This window comes from Conger conger, chromosome 5, assembly GCF_963514075.1.
Source record: "Conger conger chromosome 5, fConCon1.1, whole genome shotgun sequence".
Lineage (NCBI taxonomy): Eukaryota > Metazoa > Chordata > Actinopteri > Anguilliformes > Congridae > Conger > Conger conger.
In genome coordinates, this window is record NC_083764.1 from 65,550,339 (window position 1) to 65,567,609 (window position 17,271).

The 17,271-nt window shown below is 45.3% G+C and overlaps 2 protein-coding genes across 2 annotated transcripts; both read right to left on the minus strand.

Moving 5' to 3' along the window:
• Positions 1–541: 541 nt before the first annotated feature.
• Positions 542–14,805, minus strand: LOC133128383 (E3 ubiquitin-protein ligase TRIM35-like). The gene is made up of 6 exons (XM_061241838.1): positions 14,401–14,805; positions 13,329–13,424; positions 11,833–12,081; positions 4,532–4,538; positions 1,620–1,736; positions 542–1,188 (listed from the first exon to the last, which is right to left on the minus strand). The coding sequence occupies exons 1-6, from the start codon at positions 14,803–14,805 to the stop codon at positions 671–673; spliced, it is 1,392 nt and encodes a 463-aa protein (XP_061097822.1). The 3' UTR covers positions 542–670.
• LOC133128388 (zinc-binding protein A33-like) lies at positions 9,224–10,845 on the minus strand. The gene is made up of 2 exons (XM_061241841.1): positions 10,454–10,845; positions 9,224–10,019 (listed from the first exon to the last, which is right to left on the minus strand). Exons 1-2 carry the CDS (start codon positions 10,641–10,643, stop codon positions 9,496–9,498), a joined length of 714 nt encoding a protein of 237 aa, XP_061097825.1. The 5' UTR covers positions 10,644–10,845; the 3' UTR covers positions 9,224–9,495.
• Positions 14,806–17,271: the final 2,466 nt, after the last annotated feature.

A 17,271-nucleotide genomic window follows, 5' to 3' on the forward strand; every position in this document is an offset into this window, starting at 1 on the left:
CACACTCGTTTCTCTGGTCCTGTTCAACTTCCAATGAAAGTAACGATACAGAGATCTCCTGTCTTTACGTTACTGCGCACACAATCCCAGCGCTCCATTACAACTGCTATGAACATTATTTTATTTGTGCCAAGAGGATGCGTTTTAAACAATGAAATCTTTGATGAGATGTGCATAGTAGCCTAAGGTGGAAGCTTGATTTTTGGTTCTTAAGGGCATCTCTGGAGGTTAGACTCAATAAAGTAGGATCCTTCCTGATTCCACCCTCTTTTGTGTTTTTCCTGAAATGATTGGCAGACCTGAACACCCAATCCCAGCACTGCAGCCTCCTTTCTGCGCTGAGATTGTTTTTCAACGAGGGAGGGGGCTCCACTGATCTCAGATCAGCTCAAGTGAGTGTGGAATGAGCCCAAACCCAGCGTATGAGGGGCGTATTTGTCTCTGCCTGCGTTCATACTGCACTGGAGAGAGAGACTTACCTCATTACACACCTGGGAGACACACTGGTGACGGGTCAGGAAAAGAGCAGCACTCTGGAGTCATTCCACTGGTGTATTTATTTATTTTGGAGTAATGTGTTTTTGTTTATAACATTTGTAGTAAACCTGCTCTGAGTTGATTAAATACAGTCCTTTGATTTCAACTGATGTTTACAAACAATCCCACAGTGCTATTTCACACTTACTGACACCTTCAGTGGACAGATCCGCACAGTCCCCACAAAGAATGGAAACAGTCTCTCAGTGAAGGAGTGTTTAAAAGTGAAGAGAGGAGTGTTGTCACTGGGGTCAGAGAATGACACCTCCCCTCTGTCCCAGTCCAGCTGCACTCTGACCCTCTGGAGGTCCCTCTGCACAGTGAGGCGTGTAGGTGTGGGGGCCAGGGCTCTGTATTTCCCATCGTGCAGCCCTATACCCCACACTCCTCCTGCTGGGCTCAGATCCAAACGCCCTTTCCTGCTGCTGGACTCTTTAATCACACCCATCCGCCAGGCCACACCCCCCACTTCTACATCCCAGCAGTGTCTCCCTGAGCTGAATCCCTCAGAGCCCAGCACACACAACCATGCATCAAATCTCTCTGGATTATCAGGAACCTGCTGTCTCTCATCACTGTATCTCACACTGGTCAGATCCTCAGACGGTGAGAGTTCAGGATGTGCTGTGTTTGGGTCCAGAGTCACAGGAGCTGAAGGGACAGAGAATGAGACGTCAGCACTGATCTGCACAAAGGGAAACCGTCAGACACAAAGGGCTCCTAATGATATAAACTGGGTTTCACAAAAACAACATTATAGACTCAGATACATGTGTGAGAGAAGCAGCAGAACTAAAAGACAGTAATAATTCTAAGGATTTCACAAGGATAGTATAATCGTTGTAAGAAGGAGCAAAGCCTGTCTGTGTTTCTGTAGCCCCTTAAATACAGTATCACTCTTAAAGCAGCATTTTATGATGAGCATCAGTGAGATTAAGGACTGGTGCTCAGTCTCTTCACTCCAGGGCTCTCACACAGACAGGACCAATATGACTCTGACTGGCTTGATCAGCTTTTGGAAAGGATGCTGAAGATTCCCCCTGTACAGTGACAATGTGGAGCTCCCTGCCCCCAGTACTCACTGTATTGAACAGTCCCAAGCATCTTCTCCCACACTCTGTACTTCAGATTGCCCAGGTGCTTGGCCACATCAACCAGCGTTCCTGAGACCTTCTCTGGATCCCCCAGGGTGCACTGGGCTCTGCAATAATATTCAGGAGTCACTTGTGCTGTGGGTGGGGCTTCATTACCACAGAAGATTATCAGCAGCAACATCAGATCTTCATTCTGTAAGAAAATGGCTCCATCCCTCCCAGCGTTCTGCCACACCGCCCCACTGAGAGACACACACTCACAGCCCCACTGAGAGACACACACTCACAGCCCCACTGAGAGACACACACTCACAGCCCCACTGAGGAACACACACTCACAGCCCCACTGAGAGACACACACTCACAGCCCCACTGAGAGACACATACTCACAGCCCCACTGAGAAACACACACTCACAGGAGTGTGGGAAGGGGGTATTTATATTTGAGGCAAATAATATTGTAAATACTTCAATATTATTATATATATATGTTCCTCCACAGTCATTATTAAAGCAGCAGTAATTATTACAGAGAGAGAGGCATTTCAAACACATTCCACAGTAGCTCACTGATAGAACACTGCAGAGCTAATGAACTACTCTTGATATTTAACCTGATGAGAGAGGATGGAGTTTGTTTACCTGTTTTGTGTGTCCTTGTAGCTCTGAAATAAAGAGAGTGAATTATTATCACTGTAGCCAATACTCAGTCCATTAACACCATGTTAGGAACCACATTAATATCTTTAAATAACTTTTGATATTATATGACATAGAAAATTAAATGTGCTGCTTTAACACTGTTATACATGGGTGCAGTGTATGTTGCCTGATAACGTCGATTTAAAACACTTTCCCTGCAAAACAATAATTCTGCTTGATTAAATTTTGAGGAGATTGAATGACTTTTGCAAGAATAGAGAATACTATCTTGTATAAATGAATGTGTGTGAGCATTAACAGCAGTGTACACAGAGTCCTACAGACACAGAGTGAACAGGTCTTACCTGCAGGAATGAGACGTCTTCAGCTCCCAGCTCCTGTTCTAAGGCTCTGATCTGTTCTGAAACGGATTATATCTCTTCTGTCATCTTCTCAATCTTCTCCTTCATCTTCTGACTCTTCTGTTCCTCTTCCTCCCTCAGTGCAGTGATCCTGGCTGCCTCTTCATCTTTTAGGAACTGCTGAAGTTTCTCAAACTCCATCTTTATCTGTCTCTCTGTGTGCTGGGCCTGGCTCTGGAATAAACATTATTCACCATCATTTCAGAACAATCCAGTGCTGCATTTTCAACACTGTGATTTAAAGGCCCCAGTACAGTACCTTGATGTGCTCTGCTGTTTGATCACAGATTAGTTTCACTGCATTAAAGGCTTTTAGCTTCTCCTGCAGTGGAGCCAGTGCAGTCCTGAGTTTCTCCTGGAAAGAAATGAGTCCACACTTTACTGAGGAAACAGACCCACAGTAAACTTCACTGCCTACGGACAGCACAAGAGTCCCTGCTCAGACAGAGGGGAGACAGAATGGCTCTATTCTGTTTTCACAGACAAAATTCAACATCCATCCATCCATCCATTATCTTAACCTGCTTATCCTGAACAGGGTCGCAGGGGGACTGGAGCCTATCCCAGCATACATTGGGCGAAAGGCAGGAATACTGTAAAGACGGGGACTATAAGTATAATACCGGGCACAATGTCCCTCACCCAAAAGCTCACACGAGCTAGAAATAAAAAGAACCTTCAGGAAGGCGTCAGAAGCACACGCCGCACTAACGACCTGAACACCTTCCTTACCTTTTCTTTTAAGAGTGAACGAAACCCCGCACCAGCACGATACCTGACTCACTAACACACCTAGTCTACCGCGTGCTTACCAGCTTGGTGCAAGAGCGAACACCAAAGCACTGACAGACTGCCAGCGAGGGCTTTAAATACCCTCAGGAGGTAGGCTCCCCTGGCACTAACGAGGACCAGGTGAAGATAATGACAACCTGCCCCCTGGTGGCCACAACCAGTCACTACCTCCCAACCCTGACAAATACACCCTAGAAAGGTCGCCAGTCCATCACAGGGCACACACACCATTCACTCACACACTCATACTCACGGACAATTTAGAGTCTCCAATCAGCCTAACCTGCATGTCTTTGGACTGTGGGAGGAAACCCACGCAAACACGGGGAGAACATGCAAACTCCACACAGAGAGGCCCCGGCTGACCGGGATTCAAACCCAAAACCTTTGCTGTGAGGCATTCAATATCCAGATGTTTTTAAATGAAAATATCCTACAATGTATACTTCGTCTCTCATGACAGATCAACAGTGATCTTCCATCTTAGACCACATTGTGTCAGACACATTTATCTGAGCATGAACTTTGACCCCAACTGTCCCATGCTGAGCACTGCTCCCTAACACAGCTCTGAGAATGTCTCCACACTCCTGCCCCTCCCTCCTGTCTCTCTCTGTCAGTCATGTGACACGTAGTGAGGAGCTCCAACTGCAGTCAGGCCTGAGAACTAAAATGGCTCCTTTTGCAGATCATTTCACTTTGGAAATACAGTAAATACTGACATTAGAATGTGAAATCATGTCAAATCTTAATATTAAAATGTTAATTCTACTTCTGTTTTCAGTTATAGTGATAACCTTCACCATGGGCTCAGTAGATGACAGCAAAACAAATCATTTTCAATCATGAAGAATAAATTGCGTTATAACCAGTTACCTTATACTCTTCTGCAGCCTCCTGAACTGGTCGCATTTTGTGGTTTTCATGTTTTTTGGAAATTTGACAGATAACACAGATGGGTATTTGATCGTCCAAACAGAAGACTTTGAGTTTCTCACTGTGCAGACTGCAGAACACTTCAGATCCTGCTTTAGCTCTCTGACTTCTCTCCTTTAAGAACGCCTCACAGGTATTCCTCAGAGACAGGCTAATGGGAGGATGTTTCTTCGAAGATCTGCTCCTACAAACTGGGCACTCCTGAGATCCCTTGTCTCTCCACCAATGCTGCAGACAGGCCTTACAGAAGCTGTGACTGCATCTCAGGACAACAGGATCCCTGAAGATTTCAGAGCACACAGGACAGGAGAGCTCCTCTTCCAGGAGAGAAGGAGATCCAGACGCCATTCTGTCTCCGTCTGTTCTGAGCTCAGTAAATAAATCTGAAGGATATACAGTGAAATCATATCATAAGTTCCCCAGTGTAGCTACAGCGTCTGTCTGTGAGAAAGTGGTACACTGTAAAAGTCTGTCTTCACTTTTACACCAGCCTTGTTTTTCAGGTTCTGCCAGTTCTCTCTGATGTAATGCAAATGGAATCTCATTACCCACATAAACTCAAGCACACACCCTCCCTTACAAACATGCTTCACACACAGATGCATAACTGGAGTCCACAATCCATTCCTCTTCATAATATTGTCACTGATGAAGCTGATGGAGTTAGCTGTGCTTTAGATTAGTTGAATTTCACAAATACTCATGACAGGGCAGCCTGTGGTGTAGTGGTTAAGGTAAATGACTGGGACACACAAGGTCGGTGGTTCTAATCCTGGTGTAGCCACAATAAGATCCGCACAGCCATTGGGCCCTTGAGCAAGGCCCTTAACCCTGCATTGCTCCAGGGGAGGATTGTCTCCTGCTTAGTCTAATCAACTGCACGTCACTCTGGATAAGAGTGTCTGCCAAATGCCACTAATGTAATAATGATTGGCTCTCAATTCAGTTCTGTCCAGAGGCTCCTGTTTCTTCCTCAGGTGTACCACCCTGGTTTGTCCACAAGAGTGCACTGCAGAGTAAACCAAAGCCATGGGATGCAGTTAATTGACGCTAAGCCAAATCCGTATAAAAACACATTCAATTAAAGATTTTAAAAACGCTTTAAAAAGCAAAACACCTTTTGAACACGGACGACAGTACATACAGAAGTACATACAGACACACGTGCATTTTTTAAACCGTTGTGTCAGGAAATCTTCCCAGTGGATAAACCAAGGGAACTCTGGAGAGTTGTAATTATGCACTGGTAAAATAAGGACTAGATTTTTTCAATATTAATAGATGCGTATGTGAGAGAGATGTAGGCCTACTCATTGCATACAGGCTCCATACCAAAAAAAGAAAGACAATTATCTGAACAATTATGTTGTATTTTACATTTAAAAGCTTCAGTTTTATATGAGCATGCACATGTGTTGAAAACAACACGTCCATAGCATGTTTTCGTCTTCTACGTCCCCCACCCCATCATGAGGAGACTCATGAGTGAGTGACACTGCTCGAGGAACATTCCGGTCTGAAGCCGAGCGAGGCTGTTCAGCGCTTCAAACTCACCTGGAGGTTCAGGTAACTGGGGGAATCCATGTTGAGCTATGTGGCCGTGTGGAGAAAATCAGCACGGGACTGAAATGATGGGGCGAAGCTCAACACTAACATCCTCACGCCTTTTGGATCGACCTATCTGTGCGAGAAGACATTTTCGTCTCTGGCCTATATAACAAATAAATACAGATGTCGGCTCAGCAGCGTGGAGGAAAACCTTTGTGTCGCCGTGTGCAGCATCAATCCATGAATTAACTTGCTATGTTCGTGGAAGCAGGCCCATCCTTCTCATTAACATAGTCTATGTATGTTACTAAAGAAAATAAACCAGAGGAAGAAACTAAAATAAATAAAGTGAGATCGTTATAGCCGTGTTTCTGTCTCTCTCCGCCTCCAGATTAGCTGCTCTGGTGTTGTGACTCTTGGCTCCCGTTTTAGATCTGAACTGGATCTGATGATTTGTGCATTTGTTTAATCGTGATTGCTTTGTTTGTTCTGGTTCTTGTTCGTTTTATTAAATTGTTGTAGCCTAGGCTATTTCTTACATTGCCTTATTCGTTTTTGGTTGATTGACAGTTGTTAACATGGGTTTGGAATGGGTTTTGGGAAAGTGGGGTCGCCAGACCTCTCCAGTTATTTTTGTGGTGTCGCCAGACAAAACGTTTAAGAACCACTGCTGTAGCGGGTACAAGCTGACGTTAACTCGAGTGTCAAAGGGAGAGCAATATTCTGTTCCCAGAATAGAAGATTTACTTTTGCGTTTGTTTGTTTGTTTGTTTGTAATAAAAATCAGTAGTTGTAATTCAGGCAGACCGGTAGATGCAGGGCAGGCAGAGTGTAATCTGGAAAACATGCAGGAGTTCAAAAACCAAGAAGCCAGACCGGCAAAAGTGTAAAACTAAATCCAACAAACCAGGCAGAGAGCAAAAGCCAGACAGAATATATCAGGGCAAAGGCACGGGGAAGAGGAGGCTAGAACCAGGGGAAAGGAAATAACAAGGGCAGAACTCGGAAACAGGGGAAGATGAACGCGCCTGAGATGAACAAATGAAACAGACCAGTAAATATATTTAAAACAGATAACAAGGGGAACAAGAATCAGGTGAGTGAACTGGGGAACAGATGATAAGGAACAGGTGAAATGAATGACAAGATACAGGAAGGAAGTCCATATAAGGAGTGGGAGGTGGAGACACAGGTGGAACGAATGAATGAGAGTGAATTAACTGACAGACTGACTACGGTGAGCACAGAGGGTCACAAGGAACGAAAACGCGAAGAACAGATACAGAAAAACACAGAACTGGGCAGACATGAGTTTTTCATCCTCATGGACACACACTCAAAATGGATGGATGTGTACCCAGTCAGTTCAGCCACTGCAGCCTGAACAGCGGAGTGCCTGCACATTAGTTTCAGTCGCCATGGCAGCCAGAACTCTTGGTCTCTGATAATGGCAGCTGCTCTGTGAGTGCAGAGTTTACAGGGTTCATGAGGAAGAAACAGGCTTGCAGAGCGGCCAGTCCAAACCTTTATGTCCAAAAGATTATGAAAAACTGTCTGGAGGTAACACTGGACACGAAAGGGGCAAGAGTCTGGTTCAGCTGCAGAGCAACTCTGCAGACCAGGACAGCTCTATCACCAGCGGGAATGTTGCTCTCCACTGCACCCTGGACTCCATACACCCCCACCTGAAATGGAGAGTTCAAAAGAAGCAAAGAAAACTGAGAACCATGACAGGCAGGTTTGTCATCGGTGATCCTGCACATACAAGGAACTTCAGTCACGGACCGAAATGGATTCCTGGATACGCAGAGACGGTGACTGGACCGGTATCCTACAGAGAGAGGCTGGAGGATGGAGGAGCGGTCCAAAGACGCAAAGACCCAATCCATTCAGAACCTGAGGATATTTCTGCTGGAGAGCTGAAGAACTGTACTGTCCCTAGTCATAACACTGCTCATGTCACTGCTCCTCATAACACTGCTCCTCATATCACTGCTCCTCATAACACTGCTCCTCATATCACTGCTCCTCATATCACTGCTCCTCATAACACTGCTCCTCATATCACTGCTCCTCATAACACTGCTCCTCATAACACTGCTCCTCATATCACTGCTCCTCATAACACTGCTCCTCATATCACTGCTCCTCATAACACTGCTCCTCATATCACTGCTCCTCATATCACTGCTCATGATTACACTGCTCATCATGTCACTGCTCCTCATAACACTGCTCATGCCACTGCTCCTCATAACACTGGTCATGTCACTGCTCCTCATAACACTGCTCCTCATAACACTGCTCGGACAGCGCCTCCAACAGGGGCTGGTTACCCAGCAACCAATGTGCACTGGCGCCGAGACCCACAAAGACAGAGAGAGTTACCTCATCATCTGAAAGACTTTCATTGAATATATATATTTTTTTCTGATTATGAATTTATAATCTTATTTTTTCAGATTATGAAGATAATTGTTGAGAAGTAAAAATACACGTTGCAGTGGTTATTGTAGAACGATTAGGCAGGTAAGTAGAGTTATAGTATGTTAAAATGTTTGGTGGCAGGAGATGGAGTGGAGTGGCGTGAGACTGCCAGTTCTGATTCCACTAGAGGGCGGTAGAGTCACTGTTACGCAGCAGCGTCGGGGTGAAGAACGAGTGAAGAAGTCAGGCTGTTAGAAGAGGTGTGTGAGTCACACTCGTTTCTCTGGTCCTGTTCAACTTCCAATGAAAGTAACGATACAAATATCTCCTGTCTTTACGTTACTGCGCACACAATCCCAGCGCTCCATTACAACTGCTATGAGCACTATTTTATTTGTGTGTTTTAAACAATGAAATGTATTCTGAGATGTGCGTAGTAGCCTAAGGTGGAAGCTTGATTTTTGGTTCTTAAGGGCATCTCTGGAGGTTAGACTCAATAAAGTAGGATCCTTACTGATTCCACCCTCTTTTGTGTTTTTCCTGAAATGATTGGCAGACCTGAACACCCAATCCCAGCACTGCAGCACCCTTTCTGCGCTGAGATTGTTTTTCAAGGAGGGAGCCTTGGGGGGGCTCCACTGATCTCAGATCAGCTCAAGTGAGTGTGGAATGAGCCCAAACCCAGCGTATGAGGGGCGTATTTGTCTCTGTCTGCGTTCATACTGCACTGGAGAGAGAGAGACTTACCTCATCACACACCTGGGAGACACACTGGTGATGGGTCAGGAAAAGAGCAGCACTGGAGTTATTCCACCGGTGTATTTATTACACCTCAACTCATTACACACACAACACCAGTGTACTTACAGTACCACCATGTACCACAGTAATTATTCAGTAATAACATTGTGAGGTCATATCAGAGAGATCAGACATTTCTCATCAAGCACTTAAGAATGTTTGTATTTACATTTCAGATAATTGACTATATTTTGTTCATGACGTGTTTTTGTTTGACATTTGTAGTAAACCTGCTCTGAGTTGATTAAATAAAGTCATTTTACTTCAACTGATGTTTACCAACAATGCCACATTGCTATTTTACACTTACAGACACCTTCAGTGGACAGATCCGCACAGTCCCCAGAGTACAAAAGAAAGGAAACAGTCTCTCAGTGAAGGAGTGTTTAAAAGTGTAGAGAGGAGTGTTGTCACTGGGGTCAGAGAATGACACCTTCCCCCTATCCCAGTCCAGCTGCACTCTGACCCTCTGGAGTTTCCTCTGCACAGTGAGGCGTGGAGGTGTGGAGGTCATGGCTCTGTATTTGCCCCTGAACAGCTCTATACCAAACAGTCCTCCTGCTGGGCTCACATCCGCATCCCCTTTCCTGCTGAATGACTCTTTAACCACACCCACCTGCCAGATCCCACCCCCCACTTCTACATCCCAGCAGTGTGTCCCTGAGCTGAATCCCTCAGAGCCCAGCACACACAACCACCCAACACATCTCTCTGGATTATCAGGAACCTGCTGTCCCTCATCACTGCGTCTCACACTGGTCAGATCCTCAGACAGTGAGAGTTTGGGATGTGCTGTGTTTGGGTCCAGAGTCACAGGAGCTGAAGGGACAGAGAATGAGACGTCAGCACTGATCTGCACAAAGGGAAACCGTCAGACACAAAGGGGTCCTCATGATATAAACTGGGTTTCACAAAAACAACATTATAGCCTCAGATACATGTGTGAGAGAAGCACCAGAACTAAAGGATAATATTTCATAAGTCACATATTGTATAATCCCTGTAAGAGGGAGCAAAGCCTGTCAGTGTTTGTGTAGCTCCCGTCCTTCCCCTTAAACACAGTATCACTCTTAAAGCAGCATTTTATGATGAGCATCAGTGAGATTAAGGACTGGTGCTCAGTCTCTTCACTCCAGGGCTCTTACACAGACAGGACCAATATGACTCTGACTGGCTTCATCAGCTTGTGGAAAGGATGCTGAAGATTCCCCCTGTACAGTGACAATGTGGAGCTCCCTGCCCCCAGTACTCACTGTATTGAACAGTCCCCAGCATCTTCTCCCACACTCTGTACTTCAGATTGCCCAGGTGCTTGGCCACATCAATCAACGCTCCTGAGACCTCTGGATCCCCCAGGGTGCACTGGGCTCTGCAATAATATTCAGGAGTCACTTGTGCCGTGGGCGTGGCTTCATTACCATAGAAGATTATCAGCAGCAACATCAGATCTTCATTCTGTAAGAAAATGGCTCCATCCCTCCCAGCGTTCTGCCACACAGCCCCACTGAGAGACACACACTCACAGCCCCACTGAGAGACACACACTCACAGCCCCACTGAGAGACACACACTCACAGCCCCACTGAGAGACACACACTCACAGCCCCACTGAGAGACACACACTCACAGCCCCACTGAGGGACACACACTCACAGTCCCACTGAGAAACACACACTCACAGCCCCACTGAGAGACACACACTCACAGCCCCACTGAGAGACACACACTCACAGCCCCACTGAGAGACACACACTCACAGCCCCACTGAGAGACACACACTCACAGCCCCACTGAGAGACACACACTCACAGCCCCACTGAGAGACACACACTCACAGCCCCACTGAGAGACACACACTCACAGCTCCACTGAGAGACACACACTCACAGCCCCACTGAGAAACACACACTCACAGCCCCACTGAGAGACACACACTCACAGCCCCACTGAGAAACACACACTCACAGCCCCACTGAGAGACACACACTCACAACCCCACTGAGAGACACACACTAACAGCCCCACTGAGAGACACACACTCGCAGGAGTGTGGGAGGAGGGAAGGGAGGCATTTATATTAGAGGCAAATAATATTGTAAATACTTCAATATTATTATATATATATAGATGTTCCTCCATAGTCATTATTAAAGCTGCAGTAATTATTACAGAGAGAGAGGCATTTCAAACACATTCCACAGTAGCTCACTGATAGAACACTGCAGAGCTAATAAACTACTCTTGATATTTAACCTGGTGAGAGAGGATGGAGTTTGTTTACCTGTTTTGTGCGTCCTTGTAGCTCTGAAATAAAGAGAGTGAATTATTCACTGAAGCAAATACTCAGTCCTTTAACACTATGTTAGAAACCATTTTTATTTAAATATCTTTAAATAACTTTTGATATTCTATGACATAGAAAAATAAATGTTCTGCTTTAACACTGTTATACATGTGTACAGTGTATGTTGCATGATAATGTTGATTTAAAACACTTTCCCTGCAAAACAATAATTCTGCTTGATTAAGTTTTGAGGAGATTGAATGACTTTTGCAAGAATAGAGAATACTATATTGTATAAATGAATGTGTGTGAGCATTAACAGCAGTGTGTTTAGAGTCCCACAGACACAGAGTGAACAGGTCTTACCTGCAGGAATGAGATGTCTTCAGCTCCCAGCTCCTCTTCTATGGCTCTGATCTGTTCTGAAAGGGATGATATCTCTTCTGTCATCTTCTCAATCTTCTCCTTCATCATCTGACTCTTCTGCTCCTCTTCCTCCCTCAGTGCAGTGATCCTGGCTGCCTCTTCATCTTTTAGGAACTGCTGAAGTTTCTCAAACTCCATCTTTATCTGTCTCTCTGTGTGCTGGGCCTGGCTCTGGAATAAACATTATTCACCATCATTTCAGCACAATCCAGTGCTGCATTTTCAACACTGTGATTTAAAGACCTCAGTACAGTACCTTGATGTGCTCTGCTGTTTGATCACAGATTAGTTTCACTGCATTAAAGGCTTTTAGCTTCTTCTGCAGTGGAGCCAGTGCAGTCCTGAGTTTCTCCTGGAAAGAAATGACAGAGTCCACACTTTACTGAGGAAACAGACAGACAGTAAACTTCACTGCCTACAGACAGCACAAGAGTCCCTGCTCAGACAGAGGGGAGACAGAATGGCTCTATTCTGTTTTCACAGACAAAATTCAATATCCATCCGTCCATCCATCCATTATCTTAGCCTGCTTATCCTGAACAGGGTCGCAGGGGGGCTGGAGCCTATCCCAGCATACATTGGGCGAAAGGCAGGAATACTGTAAAGACGGGGACTATAAATATAATACCGGGCACAACGTCCCTCACCCAAAAGCTCACACGAGCTAGAAATAAAAAGAACCTTCAGGAAGGCGTCAGAAGCACACGCCGCACTAACGACCTGAACACCTTCCTTACCTTTTCTTTTAAGAGTGAACGAAACCCTGCACCAGCACGATACCTGACTCACTAACACACCTAGTCTACCGCGTGCTTACCAGCTTGGTGCAAGAGCGAACACCAAAGCACTGACAGCCTGCCAGCGAGGGCTTTAAATACCCTCAGGAGGTAGGCTTCCCTGGCACTAACGAGGACCAGGTGAAGATAATGACAACCTGCCCCCTGGTGGCCACAACCAGTCACTACCTCCCAACCCTGACAAATACACCCTAGAAAGGTCGCCAGTCCATCACAGGGCACACACACCATTCACTCACACACTCATACTCACGGACAATTTAGAGTCTCCAATCAGCCTAACCTGCATGTCATTGGACTGTGGGAGGAAACCCACGCAAACACGGGGAGAACATGCAAACTCCACACAGAGAGGCCCCGGGATTCAAACCCAAAACCTTTGCTGTGAGGCATTCAATCTTCTCCTTCATCATCCGACTCTTCTGCTCCTCTTCCTCCCTCAGTGCAGTGATCCTGGCTGCCTCTTCATCTTTTAGGAACTGCTGAAGTTTCTCAAACTCCATCTTTATCTGTCTCTCTGTGTGCTGGGCCTGGCTCTGGAATAAACATTATTCACCATCATTTCAGCACAATCCAGTGCTGCATTTTCAACACTGTAACTTAAAGGCCTCAGTTCAGTACCTTGATGTGCTCTGCTGTTTGATCACAGATTAGTTTCACTGCATTAAAGGCTTTTAGCTTCTCCTGCAGTGGAGCCAGTGCAGTCCTGAGTTTCTCCTGGAAAGAAATGAGTCCACACTTTTCTGAGGAAACGGACAGTAAACTTCATTGCCTACAGACAGCACAAGAGTCCCTGCTCAGACAGAGGGGAGACAGAATGGCTCTATTCTGCTTTCACAGACAAAATTCAATATCCATCCATCCATCCATCCATCCATTATCTTAACCTGCTTATCCTGAACAGGGTCGCAGGGGGGCTGGAGCCTATCCCAGCATACATTGGGTGAAAGGCAGGAATACACCCTGGACAGGTCGCCAGTCCATCGCAGGGCACACACACCATTCGCTCACACACTCATACCCATGGGCAATTTAGACTCTCCAATCAGCCTAACCTGCATGTCTTTGGACTGTGGGAGGAAACCCACGCAAACACGGGGAGAACATGCAAACTCCACACAGAGAGGCCCCGGCTGACCGGGATTCAAACCCTTGCTGTGAGGCATTCAATATCCAGATGTTTTAAAATGAAAATATCCTACAATGTATACTTAGTCTCTCTTGACACATTAACAGTGATCTTCCATCTTAGACCACATTGTGTCAGACACATTTCTCTGAGCATGAACTTTGACCCCGACTGTCCCATGCTGAGCACTGCTCCCTAACACAGCTCTGAGAACGTCTCCACACTCCTGCCCCTCCCTCCTGTCTCTCTCTGTCAGTCATGTGACACCTAGTGAGGAGCTCCAACTGCAGTCAGGCCTGAGAACTAAAATGGCTCCTTTTGCAGATCATTTCACTTTGGAAATACAGTAAATACTTACATTAGAATGTTAAATAATGAAACATTTTAATATTAAAGGTTAATTATACTTCTTTTTTCAGTTCTACTGATAACCTTCACCGAGGGCTCAGTAGATGACAGCAAAACAAATTATTTTCAATCATCATGAATTTTCTGATTAAATTAGTAAAATATAAAGTTGATAAAATAAATTATGAATGTGTAAATTGCGTTATAACCAGTTACCTTATACTCTTCTGCAGCCTCCTGAACTGGTCGCATTTTGTGGTTTTCATGTTTTTTTGAGGTTTGACAGATAACACAGATGGGTATTTGATCCTCTAAACAGAAGAGTTTGAGTTTCTCACTGTGCAGACTGCAGAGCACTTCAGATCCTGCTTCAGCTCTCTGACTTCTCTCCTTTAAGAACGCCTCACAGGTATTCCTCAGAGACAGGTTACAGGGAGGACGTTGATTTGAAGATTTTCTCCTGCAAACTGGGCACTCCAGAGATCCCTTCTGATCCCAGTACTGCTGCAGACAGGCCTTACAGAAGCTGTGACTGCAACTCAGGACAACAGGATCCCTGAAGATTTCAGTGCACACAGGACAGGAGAGCTCCTCTTCCAGGAGAGAAGGTCCAGACGCCATTCTGTCTCCGTCTGTTCTGAGCTCAGTAATGGCTTCTGCTAAATCTGCAGTTTAGTTTCACTTTTACTTACTGCTGTAACTGCAGGTAAACTTAATACATCTCTTTAAATGTCTGCTTCTCAGTCTGTTTTTGTTTCTCTATCTTTAGAGGTTCCTTAATTTCTGAAGAATATGCAGTGAGATCATATCCTGAGATTCCAAGTTAAACTGAAGGGTCTTTGTGTGAGAAAGTTGTACTTTGCTCTTCCTAACGACTAACAGAACTTATATAAAAGTACAAAATGATGTGTAGTTCCCGAAAGTACATTTTAAGGGTTCTGATTGTACGAAACCCCTATAATATATAAAATAAAGGTTTAGTCCTACATCTTCGTCTATACATTCAGACTAGACTAAGAGAAAAAAAAAAAGAGATATCAGAAATAAATTAAGCTTTTGAAAAGCTCTAACGGGTACACAGCAGCAATGGTGTAGTTAGTAAATTGCTCCACCTTTACCTGACTCCACGTTTGCTTTGTACAGAGTTTGAGGTACGTGCGCAGGGCGGTAAAATCCTACCCGCTTCCTTTGCGATCACTGAATTCACCCCATTCAACAAAAGAACTGACGGTCTTCAGTCCAGATGTAGAAGAGTTGAATCCGGCGTTTTCACTCTGAGCCCGACATTTTGGCTTCCCTGAGCTACAGCCTTTATCGCAACATAAGGGGCATTACAGTAAAACTAAAAAAAATATTTGTGAAAATATTATCACTGCAACAACACGTTGTCATTAAAGACACTTGTATTATGTCACGTAAACTTCCCCCCTGGATCTCAGGACCGTACGGCGGTGTTCTAGTGGTTGTGCCGCACGATCTGTTGTGACCGGCGACACCACAGAGCAACAGGTGATTGGCTGCAGTGTCGCCCGGGGCGACCGTGTCTCGCTGTGTAGGGGAAATTCCCTGGACAGGCGACGTCTTGCAAACAACCTTTCCCGTTCACTTTCACTTTCCGAGTTCTTTCACAGCAAGGAGAGCTACACTAATACGAACTTTATGACTACTGCAGCAAAACAAAGCACGGAGAATGTACCACACCAATGTGAGAATAACTGCTAAAATCTAGAGTGTTTCTAACTATATGCATTGTACATATCTGGATACATATATCCTAGGTTACATTGTTCTACATTATATTTTTCTCACAGCTGCTCTCTGGCTCCCTCTGCAGGTCAGTAGGGTGTTCACAGCCTGATTGCTCGAGCTTCCCCTGACACGTGACGTTTTCGTGCGACTAGTCTCAGGTTGTATTCAACTCCAGAAGCAGCAGCACCTTGACGTTTCGCTTTGTACCTGCAGAGGGCACTCAAATTCAAACAGAGCGTTTTTTACACGAGGGAAATCCACAGCAACAGACGCTACTACAATTCCATGACTCAAACGAAAAAAACAAAAATGATTTCGGTGAAGCCAAAATTTGTACACAGCGCTCATTCCGGGTGGAGATTGACAGCTAACGGACATGGTGGCCATTATGTTTGAGAATTACAGGAAGACAAACCTGCCCTTTAAAAGAAGGGACAACGCCAACAAAAAAACAACCGAAGAGCACTCTTCAAAAAAAAGCAACAAAAATGAAAATAAAAGCAAGGATTGTGTTTTATTTTTCCTTCCTTTATCTACTGTGGTGCCTCGGGGTGGATCCTGAGGGCAGTGGGTGGGCCCAGCTGGAAACCAGACACAGGAGTCAGCAATATTCAGAAAAAATTAATCTTTTAAAAGGGCCGTTCAGGCAAAAAGAACTTATGCTCTTCCCAGACCGGGGTATTCTTCAGGGCCTCCTTCCTCATTCCCTCCTGGGCCGCGTCAGGGCTGGGGGACGTACACAGGGAGAGGGTAAGTGAAGGTGCTTTATTATCCTCACGTGTCCTTCGGTAAAGGTGGGGTCTCCTTTCGGATCAATCCTCCTTGTCAGTACAGCAGGGCGCAGACGGTCCTTCCTCTCTCTGCCTCTTCCTTCCTCAGAATAGACTGACTCTGTTTGCAGCCTTGACCGCGCCTTAAATCCTCCCCTCCTCGTTTTAGAAAAAGGGCTGCAGCTGAGTTAGTACTTTTCCACATTGTTCACTCACATGTGCTGTCCGGGGTCCTGGACTGCAGGTAGAGGTGTCTCTCTCCATGGTGCTGATCTCCCCATCACCTTTCTAGGGAAATACACTCCTTCGCATACCTCTCCCAATGTGTAACGTTTGCGTGGCTGAGTGGTGCGGGTTCTTCGGGGGTTTTCCCCCCACGTGCATATATATTTCAATATGGTATTATGGTGGACATGTCAAATTGCTGTCTAACTCAATTGCATTATGTTTTGAACAGTTTTTAAAACATTACCTTCACCTGTCCAAAAGGTGCTGTCGATACACAGAATTTTAGTGGTGTTTGTGTTGTGTTGACACTGAATGCATTTTGTTTGAAAGCAATGAAAAA

What these genes read in the sequence shown, in the direction of transcription:
- LOC133128383 (XM_061241838.1), bottom strand. Translation starts at nt 14,805, where the DNA reads ATGGCGTCTGGACCTTCTCTCCTGGAAGAGGAGCTCTCCTGTCCTGTG. An exon ending in AGGCTGCAGAAGAGTATAAG is followed by an intron (nt 13,425 to 14,400) that starts GTAACTGGTTAT and finishes ATTTCTTTCCAG; the next exon opens with GAGAAACTCAGGACTGCACT. An exon ending in AAACAGCAGAGCACATCAAG is followed by an intron (nt 12,082 to 13,328) that starts GTACTGAACTGA and finishes TGTTTATTCCAG; the next exon opens with AGCCAGGCCCAGCACACAGA.
- LOC133128388 (XM_061241841.1), bottom strand. Translation starts at nt 10,643, where the DNA reads ATGTTGCTGCTGATAATCTTCTATGGTAATGAAGCCACGCCCACGGCA. An exon ending in GCTGGGGACTGTTCAATACA is followed by an intron (nt 10,020 to 10,453) that starts GTGAGTACTGGG and finishes CTGTCCCTTCAG; the next exon opens with CTCCTGTGACTCTGGACCCA.